Raw genomic sequence first — 22,149 nt, 5'->3', positions numbered from 1 at the left:
TTCAGAAATGACCAACACTGTGAACATAAGAAGCCAAATGGAAGAAAGAACCACCCATAAATCAACCCTTCACTCACACAACTACAGAACCATCAGTACCCTTCCCAGGAATGTCAGATACGTGGAGAATAATAAATCTTTCAAGATGTTGGCAGTTCTAATGTGAAGCCAGACCAGTTGATTGTAAAGAGGTCTCTTAAAGCTTTCCCTGAAAGACACCAGTGCACTGCAGAAACTTAGCAGCATGATCTATTGCTGTTTGATTTGTCAGAGCGCCTCATTGTTTGCTATTTCCCCATCTGCTTTTTCTCTCTTCCCACTCACTGACCCCAGTTTACTTCTGAAAGGTCAAGCAAACTCTGCGCACAAGGGCTGTCATTCCTTCCTCTGCATGAAGCATCAGCTGCCCTTTTTCACTGCCTCTGTCAAAACCTTAGTGGGGGTTGTCAGTCCTGCTATGCCAATAAGATCCCATGTCAATCTCACTCTGCTCCTGACACTGTTGCCAGATATATCTGATCATACCCTTCCCCTGATCAAAATTCTAGAATTAATTCCCCCTCCCAACCCACAGCTATAGAACAGAGCCCAGTTCTTCATGGGCTGTTAAGCTACTCTAGCACAAAAACAGTTGCCAAATGTTAACAATTCAATTAAAAAAATAATCATTTAATCAAAAACTTTGTTTCAGATCACATCTTTCAGTGCCTCTCTGAACCTCCCTCTGACATGACACTGATGATCCCTGCAACCCTTCATGTTTCCTGCCTCCTAATGACAGATCAGCATAAAACGGCTGCCCAGTTCTGACTCCACAATGTCCTCATTTCTGCTCAGCCTCCACATTATGTCTCAGTTTGGGATTCAAGACTGAGCCCCTGGTATTTTCCACATCATGGGACTCTGGTTTTCTCATGTTATCTTCTCCAAGCTCCCTACTCAAACCGCCACGCCAGTCTCGCTGAACCAGCCCTGCCTCCCCAGAAACGAATCAGTACTTTCTCACCTGTTTTGCACGCTAGTGTTTGCATGAAAGAATGTGCCCTTCTTCCTCTCTGCTTCCTACTCTTTTCAATCCTAAATCTTATCTACTTAGTGAAGCCTAGAGACCCAAAGCCATTCTCCCTCTTCAGACTGATGAGAGAGTGCTCGCCATACTCATTTCGAAATGATCAACTGGCGGGTGCATATGCTATTGTCTTGTGTGCACCCTGTGTCTCTTCCCTATTTTTACTTCCTCTAAGCAAGGACCATGGGCTCCATTCCTTTGATCAGTTACTCACATGGCACTTTTAGATAGGAGATACTCAATACATGTTATTTCAGAAGTAAAGCAATATTTACCAAGTATCTTCTAGGTGAGTCCCCACTAAACAGCAAGGAGAGTGTAGACTTGATAAATGTCTATAGATTTCAAATTCAGCTCAATAATTAATTACCTAATATCAAATATATGAATTTATTAATCAAGATGCTATAGGGAACTAAAATAAATAAGATACAAGCCCTAGCCTCAAGAATTTTGCATTCTTAAAGAAAGTATTATTTCGAAAAAGCGAGAGAAAAAGTTGTAACACGTTTTAAAAAGTTACTGGAATTTAACTCTTAAGAATTCAGCAACTCAGAGAGGGTTATCCAGAAATTTTCATGATTGGTAACAAACTATTTATTCTGGATCAAAGTATATTATCTTAATAGCACCAGAATTCCTCTTAGGGAGGATATTGTCTTTATATTTAGAAGTAGAATGTGATGAACTATTTTGGGTCTGAAAAGATAAGCCCAAGGATGGGGTCTGAATGAAGAAAGCAGTTCAAAGAAAAGTCTAACTTCCTCTTATTAGAAAATTGGGAAGATTTGGAGAAGAAGGGTACAAGGTATTTCCAAAAACAGAGAAGAAAGGTTAAGTCAGTGGTGTGTTGGAGCCTACTCCCTCCCAAGTGCAAGAGGTTATTGTGCCCATCTTGTCCCAATTCCACATTCAGTGATGCCCAGAGGAGTAGGCTGAAATCAGCTATAGTGGAAGTATTCACACTACGGAAGCTGCAAATGCTACAGATCAGGGCTTTTTTTTAGAGTTGAGTTATGAGACATTTACCAGCAACACTTCTGATTAAGCCATGGGATGGGAAACAAAAGCGTGAAATTGTTGGCCAAGAAACATTTCAAGCTCAGAGGTGCCAAATATTCTATTTTAAAGTGTTTGTTATGCCACAATTTTAATTTCCTTGTGCTCCCAATTTTCAGTAAAGTCCAATATACAAATAAAGGCCTTTGTGAATGTGCTATGTTTGTTTACATGTAAGTGAATGAGTGGAGTGTGTGTGTGTATGTATAAAATACGGAATGGTGTTGTTTCCATTTTAGAGACGAGGAGGTACACAAGGAGGAAATTTTCTGGATGTTGAGAAGATCCACGTACAACAACAAATTCCACAAAAGTGGGAGCCTGCAACCATAGGTGACTAGGAAAAGGCGCAGAGCAAATGAGGTGCTTGAGGGAGGTTCCCACTCCACCTGGGGTTCAAGCCAACTGCACATGAATCTTGAAAGCAGAGAACCTCAGCTGACTTCTAGATTAATCGTAACCTAGTTTTGTGTGTGTTGTCACTTTGATTGCCTGTGCAATGAATAATTCTTGTATACCATGGTACGCATAAAGCTCCTTAGCAAAAAATTCACAGAAACTTCAAAAAACTGATTCATTAGTCACATCAGGAAATTAATTGTGCAGAAGTGGTGATTTCCAGGCTGACTAGTATGGGGTGAGCCTTGTTACTAGGTGTGGCTGTTCACTTTACTGTGGCCCAGCATAAAATGATCTAAACCTTTCTAACTGGCTCTTCCTCATACTTTATTACAATGATGGGTAAGTTTTCTTATATCAGTAGACCACCATATTATTATTGGCTTATTATTATGAGTGTAATGAGCCAAATGAATTCATGATGATATCTTTAATGGTTCAAGAGTATCATATGTCTTAAAAGCTTTTAACGTACCTTGAGTATTCTTGCTTCTAGGTTTCTGACTAAATCTTGGCAAATTCCAGAAACAAAATATTGGTACAATGCAAGGAGAGGCAGAATCTACCAACAGAAAAAAACCCTGTTTTAAAACATATTTTATTTATCAAGTTAGTGACCTAATAATAAAATTTAGGCAAATATTAATGAAGGTGATGTTATACAAAATAGTGATTGGTGTTTTTATACTATGAAACAATACTCTTTGGTATAAATGAAATGATCTGCCTAGCATATACTTCATAATTTTACCAGAACTCTGAAGTTCTGTCAGGGATTTACAGTTACAAGCAGATGTTACTTGGCACCCAAAACCTAGGATTCACATCTCTTGAAGCATGGAAAAGTAAAAATCCAATGAATTACCTTCCTTGAAAAAAATTAATTCAACATATATGCATGAATTACTGAGGCCTGTAGAAACATTCTAGAAAATGAGCTGTCAAATACATGCAAAATTTAAAGCAAAGGAACTCATATCTATGTCCCTTACTCACTCATTTCAATGTCAGTTGCTATTTGTCTTTAACTGGAGTATCTCTTTTCCAATTAATGAGCAAAAAAAAAATTACAACATGCCTATTACGTGTCATGCACTGTTGAATAAGAACAAAATCTAACAGGTCCCTACCTTCACAGATCATATATTCTACTGACTAAAACCCAACCTTACTTTTAGATAATATTTTTATTTTCCTAGAATTAACCCCAAGTCAAGTCTTCTTGAGAACTCATGGATATATGTGAAGGCTTATCAATATTTCAATCAACCTAGCCACCATCCAGCCAGAGACAGGCTAGAGGATGATTTTGCTGAGATTTCCAAAAGACTCCTGGCCTCAACTCAAAACTGAAGCTCAGCTCCTACAACTGGATCCTGCCCCACTAAAAGGAGATAAAGCAAGAACTTGGATTGGGATCCCCATTATTTAGCAAACTATTTCCCACTATTACATAGCAATGGGTCCCATAGCAAATTTCATATGCGACAGCTGTCTCCTTAGTCACTGGGCTTCTTTGGGAAAGTAGTGTAATACAAAATAGATACTGTTTACAGTTGCAAGTTCAGCTAAAAAACCTCTAATTGTCAGTCAACTGGCAGCTGCTAATAGCAATAGCTTTTAAAAAGGATTAAAAATGGTCTTAAATGATTTCAAACAGAATACATTTTTCTACAATTTCATACTACAAACATAACACAATACCTTTTCTACAATTAATGCAGCACAAAACAATAAGAGTTGGCTATTACCTTTGAGATTGTTTCTTTTCTTTAGTGAGAAATAAAAGCATACCATTTTATTGCTGCCAATTGCTCAATTATTCAGAAAAATGTTCTCAATTTCTTAAGCTTCAGAGAAAAAAAGTCTCATTTCTTTTCCAATGCAGTCATATGTATTAGATATGAATATGACTAGGCAGCTAAAGGTTACCCAGGGGATAGAACTACCTTCTAAATCCAGAAATGAATCCTCTCAACAATGCAAGGAGCGCAATTTTGTTATTTTTTCTAATAAACAATTTCTTGCCAAATCTGCCAAGTGTTAAAAGCATTTATCAATCTCTTCACTTTAACACATGGCTTTATAATTTAACAACTCATATCAATGGGCAACAAATCTGTTCAATGTAAGGAGAGAGAGTGAATTTAGAATAAGACAATAGAAAACAACAGATGAGGGAAAAAAAGAAAGAAATGAAAATTATGGAGGAAAGGGGAAGAAGCAGAAAAAAGAGAAAGAATAAATATGACGAAGCAGCCATTGAGGCGGGGAGGAGAAACAAACCAGGGGAAATAGCAAAAAGGAAGAAAATGGGGAAAAAGATAAAGGAGAAAAATATAAAATAACTAATATTTAGAGAATACTAATTTACTTTTTAAAATGCAACCAACTTCAAGTTCATGATATATACAGTAATTTAGTTCCCCAAAGGAAAAGGGAGTTGCATTTGAGTTTTTGAATATCCTAGAATATTAAGAAGTATCTCTTTTATTTCACAGTCAGAATCTGTTGTCCTCTTAGATCTACCCTTAACAGAGAAAAGACAAGAGACACAAAGATAAATTTATTTCAATAAAGAAAGACTCTCATAATTCCAAATTTAGAGTTTAAAAGTTAAACAAGAACTGACCAAAAGAACATTAGCAAAATTTGAAAAGTCTGAGGTAGATAGGGAAAACATACCAGAGTGAATTAAGATTTGCTGATTTTATGAAATACTTACTATTAGATTTTGCTTAGCAAAGTGCAGTTCACGTATAATGTAATACAGACTTGCAGTTACAGAGCAAATGTCAGCCCTGTATCTATCCGAGAAGAGCTCGATGCCGGGGAGAAGCTGAGTGATTTCATGCTGAGCATAGCAACATTCAGCTTTGGGGTGTGCAAGTGTGGTTCTAAGCAAACCCTGAAAATGAACAGAAGTGCAATAAAGAGCCATAAATTGCATTGCAACAATGAAATGGAAAGATAAGTATATGTGTTACTTCCTAAAGTGCTTAGCATATGCCTCGCACACTGTACCCTGTAATAAACAATACTTACAATTAATACTATCATCATTATAAGTTCCAAATGATTTTATCACTTCAAGATGGGCCTTTCAGATCCCTTTAAAACTGGTCTTGAATGATTTCAAACATAATACATTTTTCTACAATTTTATACTAAAAACATAAAACAATACCTTTTCTATAATTAATGCAGCTTATGCATTAATTGGGAATGCAGGTAATGGGAAGCTTATTATTTGCAGAAGAAATTATCATTATATTATCATTTGTTGGGGTCAATTTTGTATTGGGCACTATTGGTAAATTCTTTATAAACATTATCTCCTTTAATCCTCATTTAATCTACCCCTAGAAGGAAGGATTATTATCTCACAAATGATATAACTGAGGCTTAAGCAATTAACTATCTGAGGTCACATAGCTAATGCTGGCAGAAAGAAGATTCAAAGTCATGTCTATTTATCTCAAAAATCTAAGTTCTTTCCACTATTCCAACCTGTAACTAGAGAAGATAACTTACAAGAAGTCTAAATCAAACAGAGTTAATTCTGAAATATTAACTGAACTAAGTAGAAAGGTAATGTTTAATTTGACCAATATTTCTTAGGTAATTTTTATGACCAACATGGTACTAGACGTTGGGAAGTGAAATTAATATGTAAAATCAAGTTTCACACTTAGGAGAGCTTATCTTAAACAATATTTCTTGGTTACAAATGCATTATAAAATTATTTTAATGTACATATCAGGAAAGAATTTTATTCAGATTGTTCATTAAAGTTATAATGTATTTGCTCTAAAATACTCTGCAGTTATTTTTAATTTTATAAATTTCCTTTAAAAACATTAAAAAGAATTAACATAGTTTTAAAATAAATCCCACCAGCAAATAGTTATTTTAGGTATAGTCTTCCTAGGAAATTGTGACCACATTAAGCAAAAAGTTAAATATTTTTTTAAATTACTTATTTTCTAAAACATAAACAGCACTACCTTTGAGAACAAGGGGTATCAGAAAGTAAAGAATGCCATGCAAGGAATCGAACCATATTATCATCCCCTTTGCACCCCTGCTTCTTCCAGTTCTTCCCTTTGAAGCACAGGGAAGAGGTGTATGCAACATAAGAAAATTGAAAGTCTGGTCGTACATCCAGAGAAGCCTCTCCCAAAGATCTTATCTATCCAGATTTCATAAGCTATCAGACTCCTCTGACACACAGAACAAGGGTGTCCATCCTTCAAAGGAATCGAAACCTTTAGCAGATTGCAAAGGCCCCTGGCTATATGCCTGAATCTCAAAATGGCTTATATTTCAGATAAAAGCTCCTTTCTTCTTCAGTAAAGTCAAATCAAAATCCTGGACACTGCAAATACTTTAATTCTGTAGTCTTCCACTTACTCCTTGCTTTCATTATATGGCATGTTTTATTCCATGCAACTGAGAAAAACTTTATTTAGAACCTGAGACAACCTTTCGGAGTCAAATAGACTGGCTTCGCTGCCCACTAGTAAAAGGATCTTCCTAACATCAGGAGACTCAGTTTCCTTGTCTGTAAAACTGCTCCTACAGTCCAGTGAGAAAATTCATTCTGATGAATATTAAAGGTGAAAATACCACAGGGGCTCAGCCAGCGAAGGAAAGACGAGCTCATGATATTTAATCAAGGTTCATGCTATTTTCCTACCTGTGAGTTTTATGAATATGATAGACTACTGCACTTTTTTTACTGACTGACTGAATTTACCGTGGAAATACATAAATATTACCTGAAAGAGTAATGCAGACAAAATGCAACAGTTGGTTCTCTTTTCAACATCCAATGTCTTAATAAATCTGAATAAATATAAGAAAAAGAAACTGATTCACAGACAACTTCCCAAAAATATTTTATATAAACACATCTCTAACACTCATAGATTTTTCCAAAATTAAAACAGTCTTTGTGATTCTAAAAGTGCTACATACTCATCTAAGATCTAGAACACAGGAAAATGTTAAAAGTAAAGTGAAAAATCACCTAAGCATTAATGGTAACATTTTGGCCAATTTCCTTCCAGATTTTTTTCTATATATAGTTATACACACACACACACATTAAGATTGTGCAATACATATTTTATAAATAAATTCTCCACTTATGGACACAATGAACTATACCGTTATTTTACACAACTTTAATATTCTTAGCATATGAACGTGCCATGATATAAAAAAGATTCATCTTTTGTTTTTTTCCAAAACTTTGGAAGGTTTTTTTTACTTCCAAAGCTGAAGTAAACTTTGCTGCACTTACACTTTTGAGCACTTATCCTACAGTTCTACTGGGTAAATCCCTAGGAATGGAATTGTTTGGGAAAAGGAGGCACACAATTTTAAAGTTTTTGATGAGTCTGGTTAAATAATTCCCTCCAAAAGATTTAAAACAATGTGTTTTCTGAGCAGCAGCATATAATGGTCCCACTGATGATGCTAAATCTCTCCACCAAAGATTAAGGAATGCCTCTGTATTTGCTACTGTCTGATTGTATGTCCCTTAGAAGAGTTTGGGTTTTTTGACATGGATGGGTCTTGAAACTTGCACTTGCACTTATAAGCCACATTGCCTTCTTCTAAGTCTTAATTACTTAGATAAAATCAGTCAGCTTCACTGTATTAATCACAATATCTGAGTTCAGCATCTCTTTGTGGATGTTTGAATGTGGTGTTCCGTCCTTCTAAGCTGTGGGAGTCTCCAAGAACAGCCAAAGTCCCTGTGGTGCCATATGTCCTGTGGAAGTTAGACGTGCAGCTGAGGAACCAGTATATGACTTTCTGTTGGTTGACAGTCGCTAGGTAATAGCTTCAGCAGCTCAGAGAAGCCGAGCTGCCCTCCGGCAGAAATGCTGTGGCTGTTCTTCTTCAAGCTGTGAGCTTTCCTCAGCTTTTCTATTCGCTGCTGTCAAGCTCTACTAAATCGTAAACTCAGTCTTATGTGCATGTGTGCGTGTGTGTATAAGGATGAATTCCTTCCCAAGAGTGCATAAAAACAAACCTGAATTTTTATAAATCCTTAATGTTTAATACTTCTTGAGTAGTAATTTCTTACTTCCCTTGCCCAAAGATGCTAATTTTCTGAGAACAGTATGATTATTATCTTAGGAAAGTTATTATTTTAAAAAATTTTCTCTACATATCAAAATACTATACAGGCTTTTTCCCACCACACAATCAAGCTAAAAATACACTTGGACAGGTGAAGGAAACCTCTGTCTCTACTTCCCCCATACTTCTTAAATTTCTCACATTAAGTCTCTCACAAGATGTTCAGTGCTAACTAGGTAACATTGTGGAAGACTTTCACATACACGTGCACAGGCAGAATAAAGTTAACCATGTCCTAATCCTCCAAACCCATGAATATGTTACTTATATGACAAAAAAAATACTTTGAAGATGTGAATAAATTAAGGACCTTGAGATGGGGAGTCTCTCCTGGATTCTCCAGGTGGGTTCAATGTAGTCAAAATGGTCCTTATCAGAAAGGCAGAGGGTCAGAGCCAGAGAAGGAATTGTGAGGACAGAAGCAGAGGTGAGAAAGGGAGGCAGAGAACAATGATAGGCTGCTGGTCCTGAAGGGAGAAGACGGAAGCTTGAGCCAAGGAATGGAGGAGGCCTTTAAAAGTTGGAAGAGGTGAGGAAACATTCTTCCCTAGAGCCTCCCAAAGGAGTGCGGCCCTGCCAACACATCAATTTGGGGACTTGTAGACCTCCATAATGGTAAGATAATAAATTTATGTTGTTTCAAGGTACAAGATTTGTGGTAGTTTGCTACCGTATTAGGAAGCTAATACAATACGTGTTATGGGCTAAAGTATGCACCTCTCAAATTCCTAGGTTGAAGTCCCATCCCCCAGGAACCTCAGAATGTGACTCAACTTGGGGAAAAGGCTTTGAAGGGGTAATTAGACTACACTGAGGTCATTAGGGTGATTGCAACACCAATTCCAATGTGCTGGTAAGAAGAGGATATCAGGACAGTCAGGCACAGAGAGAGGACCACACGAGGATGCCAGGAGGAGATGCTGTACAGAAGCAGGGAGAGAGGCCTCTGAAAGAACCAGCCCCGCCAGCACCTTGATCTTGGACTCCAAGCCTCCAGAATAGTGAGACAGTGAGTTTTTCACAAATTGGCACTTTTGTTATGGCAACCCTAGCAAACTAATACAGTAGGTCATGTAATTCTCATCACCGTGGTTTACAAATGACAACACTGAGGCTCAGAGAGAATGAGTAACTTGCCAAGGGTCCCAGAGTCAGTAAAGGGCTCTTGAATTAGGCCCAAACTGGCCTGCCTCCACACTGTTATTGTTACTCCCATACTAATTGTTCATCTCTCATTCATCCATTCCACAAGTAGTTATTAAATGCCAACTCCATGCCAGGCACTCAGGATACACTGGTGTACAAAGCAAAGGCCTGAGCCCATGGGTGCTCACATTCAGTGGGGGGGGGGCTGTTACAGGAAGAAGAGATGCCCATAAGTAATAAGCATCACAAATGAGCAAGCTGTTTAGCCCTGTATGACAGGGATGCAGCTTCCTAAGAATCCAGTGCATGTGAGGCATGGCGCTCTAAATAGCATCAGTGGGTGTGCCACAAAGGGAAGCTATTAGCTATTATGCAGATCATTCATCATCACACTCACTGTGCTATCTTTGCTGATATGACTGCTCCTTGCAAACATCCCCAAATGCCAATTTTTGACAGAAATTCTTCACTGTAATCTTTGGAACCTGGAGGTGAATAGCTATTGGTGGCATTTCTGAGTGATGTGCCAAACTCTTTCCATGTATGCAAAACGTCTTCTTTTCTGAATATGTCATCAAGAGCTTGACACCAGCATTTAAAAGCAGCCCTAAAACAGAAACAGAGCATCAAGCAGTGTGTTTTCTGAAATCCAAGTTATTAAATACAACTTCCATAAGGGAAAGCAAGTGCACTGAAGAAATATTTTAATAAAAATGCTAGAGAATGAATCTATGCCATTTATTGCTCATAACTGTTTCTCTCAGGTAGCATTTGATGAATAAAATATAGCAATGGAATATTATCAAAGAACTAAAATTTGTGAAAGACAATATTTCTTCACAATAATCAAAAAAATTTTCAAACAAACCAACAACAACAAAAAGTTTTCCCAGGTTCTATTGGCTCCTAAAACAATCTACCTTTTCCTTTCTGCAAAGATGAGAAGACTCCCAAGTTCATGCAATGCCTGAACTTTCAGACTTCTTTGATTGCTGGCTTGAAGAACATCTGTATTTTTAATCGAGTTAAAGAACAAATATCAGTTCCTGGAAAATATTACCTTTATATTTGCAAGAATATTTTAAACTGCATGATTCCTTAACTGTGTAGATAAGCAAACATCAAGCTAATAGTGCCTTCAAATGTCACACAGTATATACGCAGAGAGAGAGTAAACGACATTTTCTTTGAAGATAGTGGAGTGGGAAATTAAGTCCAAGAGATAGGAAACAAGATTGGGTCTAGCAGGTAGAAAACAGGGAGAAAATAAAACCAGACAAGTAGAGATGATCAAGAAAACAAATTCAGAAATGGTGTACAAGGGAGAACGGCTCTGCATATATGGAAATGATGTTTATGGCTGAAGGGTGGCTTTCCTGGAGGGTGAGGAAGATTATGGAGGTGTCCGAATGCCTCCTAGAGAAACATGGACATGATTCTATAGTAGATAAGAAGCCTCAAAGCATTTGGTTTTGAGCATGGATGTGACAATATCACAGGATAACAGATTTTCCTTTACCAAAAGAGTACATCTTCAGTATCATCTCAAATTTGGCGGGTGAGGAGATTGCTGATAAAAACATGAATTCAGTGATGTCTACCTAAAAAACCCAACTGACATGGCAGTGGTTTCTATTGAGAGGAGTACTCCCACAGGGTATATTAGAAATCTGAAGAAAGGCTTTTTTGTTCGTTGTCACAGTGTGGCATTTTGCAGGTGAAGACATGAGACACTGGATGGCCTTTAGTGCAGAGAACCTTCCCCCACAGTGAAGAAAAATGTGAGAACCTGTTTATGATCTGAGTTTGACATCTAACTTCATTTTACACATTAAAAAAGAGTATTTTTGCATGTTTTCAGAATGCTCTGAATTTCCAGAAATGCAACGATTCAATGGAATACTGTGTTTTGTTGAGAACTATACCTAGATTTATTCACCATTTCAAAAAAATCACCATCACCAAAATGGGCAGTGCTCGTATACCCACACAATAACCTTTATCAGCCTTCATTCAGAGGTCACATTCACGGGGGTTCAGCACAGGATCTGAGCACCTGATGGCTTCACTAGACCTTCCAGTACCTGAGCACTTAAGTACCAGAAATAGATTCTTTCATTGTAAAACAATTATTTATCTGTTATATTTGGAGTTTCATGTTGATTTTTCTGGAAATAATGTGTGTAGGAAGAATATATTAAATATAAATTATATTTCAGGGAGTAAAGAGGGACTTACAAAATGTCTGTCATAACAAAGGGGGATGTTAAGTCTTCAACATGGGTTAAGTGTATACTTCTGAATTTGTACAAAAGTCAAGCCAAGCCATAAGACAAGGAAAATGGAAACAGCTGGGAGAGAGCAAAGCAACACAACAGCAGCCTCAGCCAGTCAATTGGTTCACAGATTCAGTTAAAGGGGGAAGGACAGAAGGGTGGCCTAGAATCTCACAACGCTGACAGCCAGGCTGGGAGAGGGGGTGATGGGAGCAGCTGGAAGCATCTTTTCTCAACCCTGCTCTGCGGTGCTTAAAAGATTCCATATTCACGCTCTTTCTTCTGACATTTAAAGGTAATATTTTCAAGACCAAGCACAACCTCAACATTAATGTGGAAGATCGTACTGAAAATCAGTATGTAATGAATAAATCTTACCAACAGTTTTGTGATAAGAGGAAATTACAAGTCCAAGTTGTGAACAGGGAAGTCTGCTTTTCTCTACTGAACTAGAAACTCTGAAGGGTTCCTGAGAAAGGTCAGGGGGTGTCGGCATGTGGATCTCTTCTGTCCCCGGGCAAAATTCCACCTTTCCAGTAGCAAGTTTTGAGTTATTTATTCCTCCTTTGTCTCCTAAATTCATGAAAAAATAGAAAGGAAATTTAGATTGGGGAAAGAAGAGAAGTTGATGAGGAAAAAGGTAGAAGAGTTTGAAAAGGAGAAGGCTTTTATATATAGCTGAGACTTCTTTGCAGTTTGAGGGACACCATTTCCCTAAACTTTGCGTGTGGGATCATGTCTGCAGAGCCAAGGTGAGTGTGGAAGCGCCCAAGACTCATGTTATTCCCTGAAGAACACTACAGAGGGGCAGTCTGCCAGAAAGTGAATGTTGAGGTAATGCTTTGCTTCTTGTGGGGATTGGTGGAAGTTACACAGCCTGGGTTTGCCTTTTTTTTTGAAGAGTTTCTAACCATAAGGTGTTAGCTTGCCTCTGCCCAGAAGGCAGAGACCTCTGGGATCCTAGAAACACATAGTTAGTTCTGACCTGAGGGAGATAAAAACAGGAAAGAACCTGTCTCTTTATAAGATCAGAGAACACACAGAAGAAAAGGAAAAATATTCTAGGGGGAGTAGTCAAAAGCCACAGAGGAAAGGAAGCTAATAGGGATTTTGAAATCTATAGCCTCAGGACTGGGGATGAACCGCTGAGAATATTCTGATACCAGCGGAGGAGATTCAGAGTGAGTTGATGTAAATCATTCTTAGGAATTGCTTTTTCTATTCACGCCCTTAACCACTGTTAGCGTGTGCTACACCTGAAAGGAGGGTGAACATGATGTGGAGAGCTAATCTAATGTCTTGTGAGTCTGTGGACAACTCAGCCAGAAACTCTGGGAGCTTGTCATAACAAGTGCTGTTTTTCTTGGGTGGGGGAGCAGCAACAATAAAAACATACATACATATATACAGACATGAAAACTGTCAGTAGTTATAAAAAAAATTTTGGTCAGATTTCTAAAAGATCATCAGTTCAGTGAATATTAGCATCCTAGGTATAAGTTAAATCTATTTTTAATAGCTTAAAATATAATTATTTTATGTTTATTGATCTATTTATTCTTTAAGCTTATTTTTATTCTGATGAATTTAAACAGCAGGGATCATAAACATAAATTAGTATTTTTAACAAATTTAAAATAACCTAAATATAGATAATTTAGGATTTTTCCCAGCCTACATTTGAGTATACTCTTTCTGAGATTAGTTACTACATAACCACTCAAAGAACCTGCTTTGATTGAGTTCACAAAGTGATAGATGTTAAGAAGGGACAAAATAAATAAGTGAAATAAAACCAATGAATCTCTTGTTTTAAGCTACAAGAAATTAAAGATTGAAATCTATGGTGCTAATGAGACATCTCTTTGATGCTTATATTAAAATGCGTCCATGTCTTTAGCACTGATAAAATAGTGTTTAAGTAAAAGGTTCTAGTTGATATGGTATGAATCAGTTCATCTGCTTATGAAAATAACACAAGACTGTAGCACCATTCTTGCAAAGAAAAGGGTAAGAACATAGATGTGGAAAATCAAAAAATTAATAACTATTGTCTTCATATCTCCTGTATTCAAGAGAGTATGCTAATTTCATAGCGAGCATAAAATGAGATGAGTGAGACAGTGTGCTGTTGGAATAAAGTGTGAGAAAGAGATGTTTTCTACTAGACAGGAAGAAACAAGTGAAAGGCAGCAGGGAGCGGACATGGAAGTGGGGAAAGGAGGATCCTCTGGCAGAATATGGTAGATCCACAGAGTGGCATCCCCACACATATAAAGAGTAAGGGACATAGGACATGTATTTTACCTTGGGTCTGTGCAAGGAATAATGAAAGCAACTTTCTGCTGTGTCGGATTGACCTGTTATGATATTTGGATTTTTCCAAGGTCTCTCTGAAACATCTGAGCGTGTCCGCCACATCCACGGGCACACAGACGAGCCCCTTGGCGTGGCTGTGTTCTGAAAGGCAAGGGAAGAGGAGCGCGGTGAAATGCTGCGGCAAACCAGCCGAGAGCAAAAGACTTTCTAACTCAGAGAATTTCTCAGTCCCAAGCTAAAGCTGCTAAATTCACAGCCCCCAGGTGTGCAGCAGGTGTTTCAATGTTCAGTTCAAATTTATTTTGGTGTGTTTGAAAGTTCCTTAAAAAAAAAAAGAAAAAAAAACTTAGAAAACGTTTGATTCCTAAGAAATGCAAATAACTTTAGATCTTGCCAATTTCCCTTAGGAAGCCTCCTTTTTTCTTCTGCTGATCATAAAAGATGAAATAATCTACTCCTTTTCAGCAGCCTCTTCAAAGCAAGGATACATTGGGAAGGAGAGCCAGGGAGAAACAAAGAAGCTTGAAGATGGGCAATGACTTTCTTAAGAGAAGGAACAGACAGGTTTCTAATATTGAAGGAAGCAGAAGAAAGGAGATAGAGCCACAGAGAGATATGGAACTAAAAACAGTCCTGAAAAAAGGCCAGAATGGAGAGATGGTGACTGAGAGTTGCTGAAGTCTCTAGGGAGAGACTGACAGTCCCAGGGAAGAGGCTGCCAGTTGGCTGCATACAACATGAAGCAGGTGCACGGGAAGAAGAAATACAGGTATCCGATCCAATGACAAAGGAAGTTACTTTTTCAACAAGTTGAGCAGGTCAAAGGGCCCCTGTAAAATCTGAGGTCTTGATAGTACAGGAACTTGCTAGGGAACAGGGCTGCAAGAGGTTAACAGGCATGACCTTTGCCCTTGAGAGTACACAGTCTCGCGGGAGAAATGAAGCATTCGGTCCCTGAGGTATTAAAACCACATTTACAGGGAGTTTCTGGTTACACATCAAAGTGGGAGAAAGAGAGGAGAGAGGTCAGCATAGGGAAGATAGGATGAGCAAGAAGATACACCAGCTACATCTTAGGGGATAGAGAAGATTTGCTTAGGAAAAAAGAGGCAAGGGGTTTTAGATAGAAAAAGAATAGCTGAAGTTGATCTAAAAACAAAACATGATTGAACAGACCAAAAAAAAACAGACTCATAAATACAAACTGATGGTTGCTATGGGGTGGGATGGAGGGATGGGCAAAATAGGTGAAGGGGATCAAGAGGCACAAACTTCCAATTATAAAATAAGTAAGTCATGGGGATGGTAAGTACAGCATGAGGAATATAGACAATAATATTATAATAATTTCACATGGTGACAGATGGCAACTACACTTAGGTGGTGAGTGATTCATAATGTACGTAAGTGTCAAATCACCCTGCTGTACACCTGAACCTGGCATGATAGCATTTGTCAACTACACTTCAATTAAAAAAGAAAGAATAGCTGAAAGTTTATTGAATACTTATACTACACCAGAAACTATTTAAATAATTTACTCTAATAGTCTCATCAAATCCTAAAAACAATGTAAGAGGTATGTACCATTGTATCCTCATTTTACAGATGAGAAAAATAAGGCAGAGGGGAGTCTGGTAACTTCCCTTGGGTCACAAAACTAGGTTGTGCAAGGAGAGTATGAGAGCTGGAGTGAGGGTGGTGGATCAGGAGACAGTGAGATGACACGCCAGTCCTACTGATCAGAGAGGCCCTCACAGCTTTTATCCTCTTTAATGGGGAGCCAAGGGGGGTCTTGAGCAGGACCCTGACAGGAAGAGATTGGTATTTTAGAAGAGTTAGCCAACAGCTATATGGATAGCAGCCTGCAATAGAAAAAGGTTGGCAGCTGAGAGACTGTAAAACTGTAATACTGCAATTGTGTGATTTGAACTCTACTAAGGTAGTAGCAATGTCACCACAGGGGAAACACAAGGAATGTTCCAATGTTGGAAGCCATGGTGCATGGTGAAAAGGCTATGTGTCAAAGGAAAAAGGAAGTGGGAATTACCTCTTCCCCATCCTTTCAGGGCAATAACCTTGCTTCCCATCTCACTGGAAAAAAAAAAAGTGAAGCAATCCAAATGGATTTTCCACAAGACCCCACACCACCATATCCACCCATCCCCCAGAACCTGTGCCCATCTATACCTCAAGGTCATCACTTGACCAGTTCTCCTCTCCATCTTCAAATCATCAATTTTCCCTCATCCCTAACAGTATATTTTGTTCTATTTCTCCTGTTTTTTTAATTAAAATTTCATGTTTATTACAGCATTATTTACAAAAGCCAAGACAAAACCACCTGAGTATTCATCAACAGGTGAATGGGTAGACATGACACACATCTATGAAGGAATATTATTCATCCATAAAGAAGAAAGAAACCCTGCCATTTAAGATAACATGGGTAGACTTTGAGGGCATTATGCTAAGTGAAATAAGTCAGACAAAGATAAACACTGTATAATTTCATTTATATGTGGAATCTAAAAAAAGCAAACTCATAGAAATAGAGAATAAATTGGTTACCAGAGGTAGGGGTGGGATTGGAAAAATGGGTGAAAATGTCAAAAGGTACAATAAGTTCTGGGGCTCTAATGTACTGCAGAGTGACTGTATTTAAGGTTCTAAAAGAAAAAAGTTCTAAATTTTTTAAAATTAAAAACCTTTCTCTTGACCTCTCAAGCTACCATCCTATTTCTCTGTTTCATTTTACAACAAAACTCCTCAAAAAGTTCTATATTAATTGCTTCCCATTCTCTTTTGAACCCATTTAGACAGGATTTCCCCCCATCATTCCACGCAAGGATCTTCATGTGGCTATAACAGATGTTTAAATTTTAGACTTTATCTTACTTAAATGTTCAGCAGCATTTGACCCAGTTAGTAACTCCCCCTCCTTGAAACACTTTCTTTACTTGGCTTAAACATCCTTTATTAACCTCACTGACCACTGCCTCTTAGTCCTCTTTGCTAATTCATGCTCAACAACCCAACCTCTTAATACTGGAACCCTCAGGGCTCAATCCTTAAAGCGCCTCTCTTTTCTTCTCAGTTTATACTCACTTGTCACATGGTTCTAAGTATCATCCTTGTGCTGGTGGCTACCCGACTTATGTCTCTGGTTCCAATTCTCCTGAAGCCCAGACTCATCTATCCAATGGTCTACTCTACTGTGCATCCAACAGACATCTCAAATTGACAGGTCCCCAACCAATTTCTCAATCTTTTACCCCTAAACCCATTCCTCCCTTAGTCTTTCCCCATCTCATTAAAGGGTGGTCCCGTTTTTCCAGTTGCTCAGGCCAAAAGCTGGAATCATCCTTGACTCCTCTCTGTGCATGCCCCATATCAAAGTCACAGCAAATGCTATAGGCTTCCCCTTCAGAAAACACCCAGAGTACCACCATCTCTCACCACCTCCACTCTCCACTATTATTTCCACCGTGTTCCAAGACCTCATCATCTCCATTTGAATTACTGAAACTGCCCTTCTAAACAGTCTCCATGTTTCCACCCTCACCAGTCCTACTATGTGCTCTCAATGCAGCAATCAAAGACTCCTTTTAAAATTAAGTTATCACATGCCATGCCTCTGCCCAAGACCCTCTTTTGGCTCCTCCGTCACCTAGAGCAAATACTAAAGCCCTTAGAAGATCTGTAAGGCCCTACGTAAGCTAGCTCCCCATGACCACTTTGACCCCTTCTCTTACCATTCTCCCCACGCCGCACTCCTTCCCACGCCAGGCATGTTTCCGACACAGGGTTTTGGTCTAGAATGCTCTTCCTTCAGCTGCCCCATGTCTTGCTTCCTCTGCTCCTTAAGGTCATTGCTTAGCTGTTAACTTCTCAGGGCGCCTGCCCTGATTACCCTCTTGAAAACTGTAGCAGTGCCCCTTCCCAACTTTTCTTTCATCAACTTGTCATCTTCTGATGTACTGTGTGTTTTGTCTGTTTATTTTTTGTTTCCTGCCACCAGAAACCAAGTTCCATGAGGGCAGGGATTTTTGTCCATTTTGTCCACTGCTATAACTCTAGCCTATAACAGTATTTGTTACATTGTATGTACTCAATAAATATTTGTTAAATGACTGAATGACAAGTTTTCAAAGCTAAAGAGCTGGGATAAACTTTATTAATAATCATTTCTATAGATCTTATTCTCAATTGATCCTCACAGCACCTTACCAACTAGGAGGGGTAGATATCACTCACTTTAAAAAGAGGAAAAGGGAACTCAGGGGACAGTAACTTTCTTTACACCCTTGTAAGAGATCAGAGAAAGAAACAGAGCTTAAGCCCAGTGCCTTTCCAGATGGTCAGTGAAGGGCTTCAGGTCCTGGATGACCAGATGACCCAGATTTGAGGCTTACTAATTTGGCTACAGAGACATTTTGAGAAAAGGACAGAACCGGACACAAGAAGAGTTAATGAGAGAAGAATCCTGGGGTCTTTAGACCCCAGGAGGTCCTGATGGAATTAGTAACAGGTTACATTCTGTAGCCATAGAGATGACATCTTTCAATACACCCCTAATTGTCTAGAAATCTTGGAGGCTCTCGTCAAAGCAGGAACATGGCTGCATTGAGAGGAGCAATTGTCCCCTCAGCAAGTTCACGCTTGACACACTTGCGTATCACGCATTTAAGAGAAGCAGATAATTAGCCCACAGTTCTTATTAACTCCCAGGAGCCCTCCACTCCCTTACCCATTTCACTCTCCTGTCCACCCCATCCTGTCCATCATCTCGCCCCCTCAACTTCCCTCTCCTCCAAGCCTGCACGGTCCTGCATGATCCCAGACCAGGCATACCCCGATTCCTCCCACCCTGACCCTTATGCACAAAATACCCTGAAGAGTATAGGTTTTGGCTCTGTTTTTATGTTTTTCTAACAAGAACTCATGAGCTTGACTTTATCTTTTTCTCCTTAGAGACTGAGATCAGGGAAGGAAGTTAAGTGAGCAAAGGGAAGACGGCAGCTGCAAACCCTCACATGTTAATATTCTGAAGCGGTCAGCTACTTTCTCTAGGCCTTAATCTCAAATATCTATTAAAATTGGGATGATACTATTCATCTTTGAGAGTTATTGTATAGCCTGTGTGTGAAGTGCTCAGTGTTGTGGAGTAGGCATTCAACAAAGACTTACATAATGACTGTTAGTTACATATATTTTAAATACACAGAGTATTTGCCAGTCCTAGGTGCCATGCTTGGCACTAAGGAGACACAAATGAGCAAAACAGATACACTTGCTGCCCTCACTGAGCTTACATTCTAGAATAAAAACTCACAAAGGTGCCAGTGATTGGGGGCAACAAGCGGGACAGAAAGAAGGAAGGGGAGATATTTGTCATTTTTAAAACGTGAGGTCTGAATAAAATTATCCAGCTACATTTTATCCAATACCTGCTTATAAATATTTCTCTTTATTTTTTTCCCTCAACTCATGTTCCACTTTCTTTCTTCCCTTTTTCAAGCCATAGTATACCTTTTTCCTTGTAGCCTAACTAGGGTTCTGTTGGTGTTTTTGTGGCTATTTACGTGAGATACATGATGAAAGCAATGAAGAAATATCATTAGTTTCAGAGGCTTATCCTTCTATCTCTGTCTCAAGGGAGCGTTCTCTCTGAAAATTTCCACGGATAATTCGAGAAGCTATTTCAAAAGCACTAATAACCTCAACAGTTTGAAATAGGTCAGAAGGAGGAGGAGGAAGAGGAAAGAGAAAGAAAAAAGAAGGGAAGGAGATGAAGGGGAGGGACAGGGGAAGGAGGAAGGAGAGAAAAAAAGAATTACCATGTCTCTCATTCCCCCAGTGCAGACATTAAAACTGAAATACCAATGACTCCTGAGAGATGGGTTGGTAACGACACAAAATCAAGGCTGCTCTCTACATACTTGGTCACAACAATCCAAATGCCAGGAGGCAGCAAAACACACCTGCCTAAGAGTTGAAAATTCCAACATGTCAGAAGAGTGAATAACCCTATCAGAAAGAACTTAAATACCAATAAGGTAAAACCTCAAGAAACATCCCAGACAGAATGCAAAAACAGCTACAATAAAAGACATAGTCATAGAGTTATCTCCCCTGTGAAGCTTAACAAGCAGGCAAGTTACTCATCCATACAAAAAATAATCTATAAAGTGAGCTATTCTCACTTCTCCAAACCCTACAGAGACTATACAAAATTACATATGCATTATTAAATAGTTAGAGGGGAAAAGAGAATGCTGTTAAATAATGAGAACACCAAATGTTCCTAGGCACTGGAGCATTACAATATCTATTCTGAGGAATTAAATGTATCAGGCATTACCTCCAAATGTTGTTATGCCAAAAGAAAATGTATGATGTTCAAAAGCAGTGATCTGGTGTGGAGACCATCAAGAGTACACGTGGTCTTTAAAAAAAAACTTAAACATGTCATGGTGACAAACATAAGACTATCATGCTTATAAACATGTTAATGACTGAGTTCAGTATACTGAAAATATTCAGCTTCCTAAAAACTGCCACATAAGCCCAAAGTGTGGGCCAAAATATCTCCTAGTCACAGAGGTCCTCAGGTCTCATAAAGAGCTATAAATTGGTTGCCAAGATTTTAATGATGAAGTCTCAATGTAAAACCTATAATTAGTATGCAGCATCATTAAAAACTACCGTATTATCACAGTAAGTCAGAACAAAGTATGTGTCCCCCCATATCACTGATATATAGCACTTTTTTTTTTCTCAATTGCTATAAGTTTAGAGGAGAGTATAACCAGAAAGGGGAGAAGTGGTGAACAGGTCTGCCAGCTCAGTGGAGCACTTAACAGGCTGAGCAATCAGACAGACCAGGGTGTGAATCACAGTTGCAGTACTTACCAGTAAAATTTAATTTTCTCATCTGTTAATAGAGTCATAATAATATCTACCTCCTAAGACTGTAAAAATTAAAGCTAAGGGTTATGAAGTGCTAAATATAGTTCCCAGCCCAATTAAGTATTACTGCCATTACAATAATTTTTAGGTTTTACCCATTCAAATATTCCTGCTCTAATCACTGCTCAAACTGGCTATACTTCCACCACCCTTTAGAATCAACCCACTGGATCACTGTAACCTAATTTTATCTACCTTCCTTTTTGTCCCATCACCCACCATCTTGCCTTTCCAAGTGTTCCTTTAACAACTGGAAAGCGAAGTGCTTTTCTGACATACGGTATCCACTGACAATAAGACCTACTGGTCACATAGGTCTAGAATCTTGCCAGGTATGTTTTTCTTATACATTAAGTCCTAGTTATCATTTTGATAACAAATGTTTTTGACACATTTTCTCTCATTTGTTGTCAGCTTTTTTTCAGATGAAAAGGAGAATATAAATACATTCTGAGTTATGGCTCCCAAATTGGGGACCTCCAGCAGCTTAACAGATCAGATCAGGAAAAGAAGAACCAGGAAGAATCACACTCTTTGATGGGAATTTCCATTGTTCAATGACTATGAGGGGATAAGTTGATTTTTCATTGGCAGTAAAGCCTGCAAGTTCTTGGTCACCAAACTCACTCAACTGGAGCCTGTCCACCGCTCTGTAGCCCTTCCTCTTCCCTTCTCTTATTTCCCTCAGGGACAGTCCACTCTAAAATTCTTCCTGAAACCTCCTGCCCTATCAACCTTGACCATGCTTTCAA

The 22,149-nt window shown here is 38.6% G+C and overlaps 1 protein-coding gene across 1 annotated transcript in view; it reads right to left on the bottom strand.

Moving 5' to 3' along the window:
* The window catches only part of CFAP54 (cilia and flagella associated protein 54), a 302,501-nt gene that overhangs the window by 124,775 nt on the left and 155,577 nt on the right, over positions 1–22,149 (bottom strand). Inside the window, exons 40-46 of the mRNA XM_037023126.2 lie at positions 14,414–14,566; positions 12,485–12,679; positions 10,751–10,838; positions 10,228–10,437; positions 7,310–7,376; positions 5,253–5,435; positions 3,003–3,089 (exon numbers count right to left, since the gene is read on the bottom strand). Of these exons, the coding sequence (XP_036879021.2) occupies positions 3,003–3,089; positions 5,253–5,435; positions 7,310–7,376; positions 10,228–10,437; positions 10,751–10,838; positions 12,485–12,679; positions 14,414–14,566 (983 nt within the window). The remainder of the gene's footprint in view (positions 1–3,002; positions 3,090–5,252; positions 5,436–7,309; positions 7,377–10,227; positions 10,438–10,750; positions 10,839–12,484; positions 12,680–14,413; positions 14,567–22,149) is intronic.

This window comes from Manis javanica, chromosome 10, assembly GCF_040802235.1.
Source record: "Manis javanica isolate MJ-LG chromosome 10, MJ_LKY, whole genome shotgun sequence".
NCBI classification, from domain to species: domain Eukaryota; kingdom Metazoa; phylum Chordata; class Mammalia; order Pholidota; family Manidae; genus Manis; species Manis javanica.
Note: the sequence above shows the minus strand (reverse complement) of the source record. Positions and strands in the feature narration are given on the sequence as shown.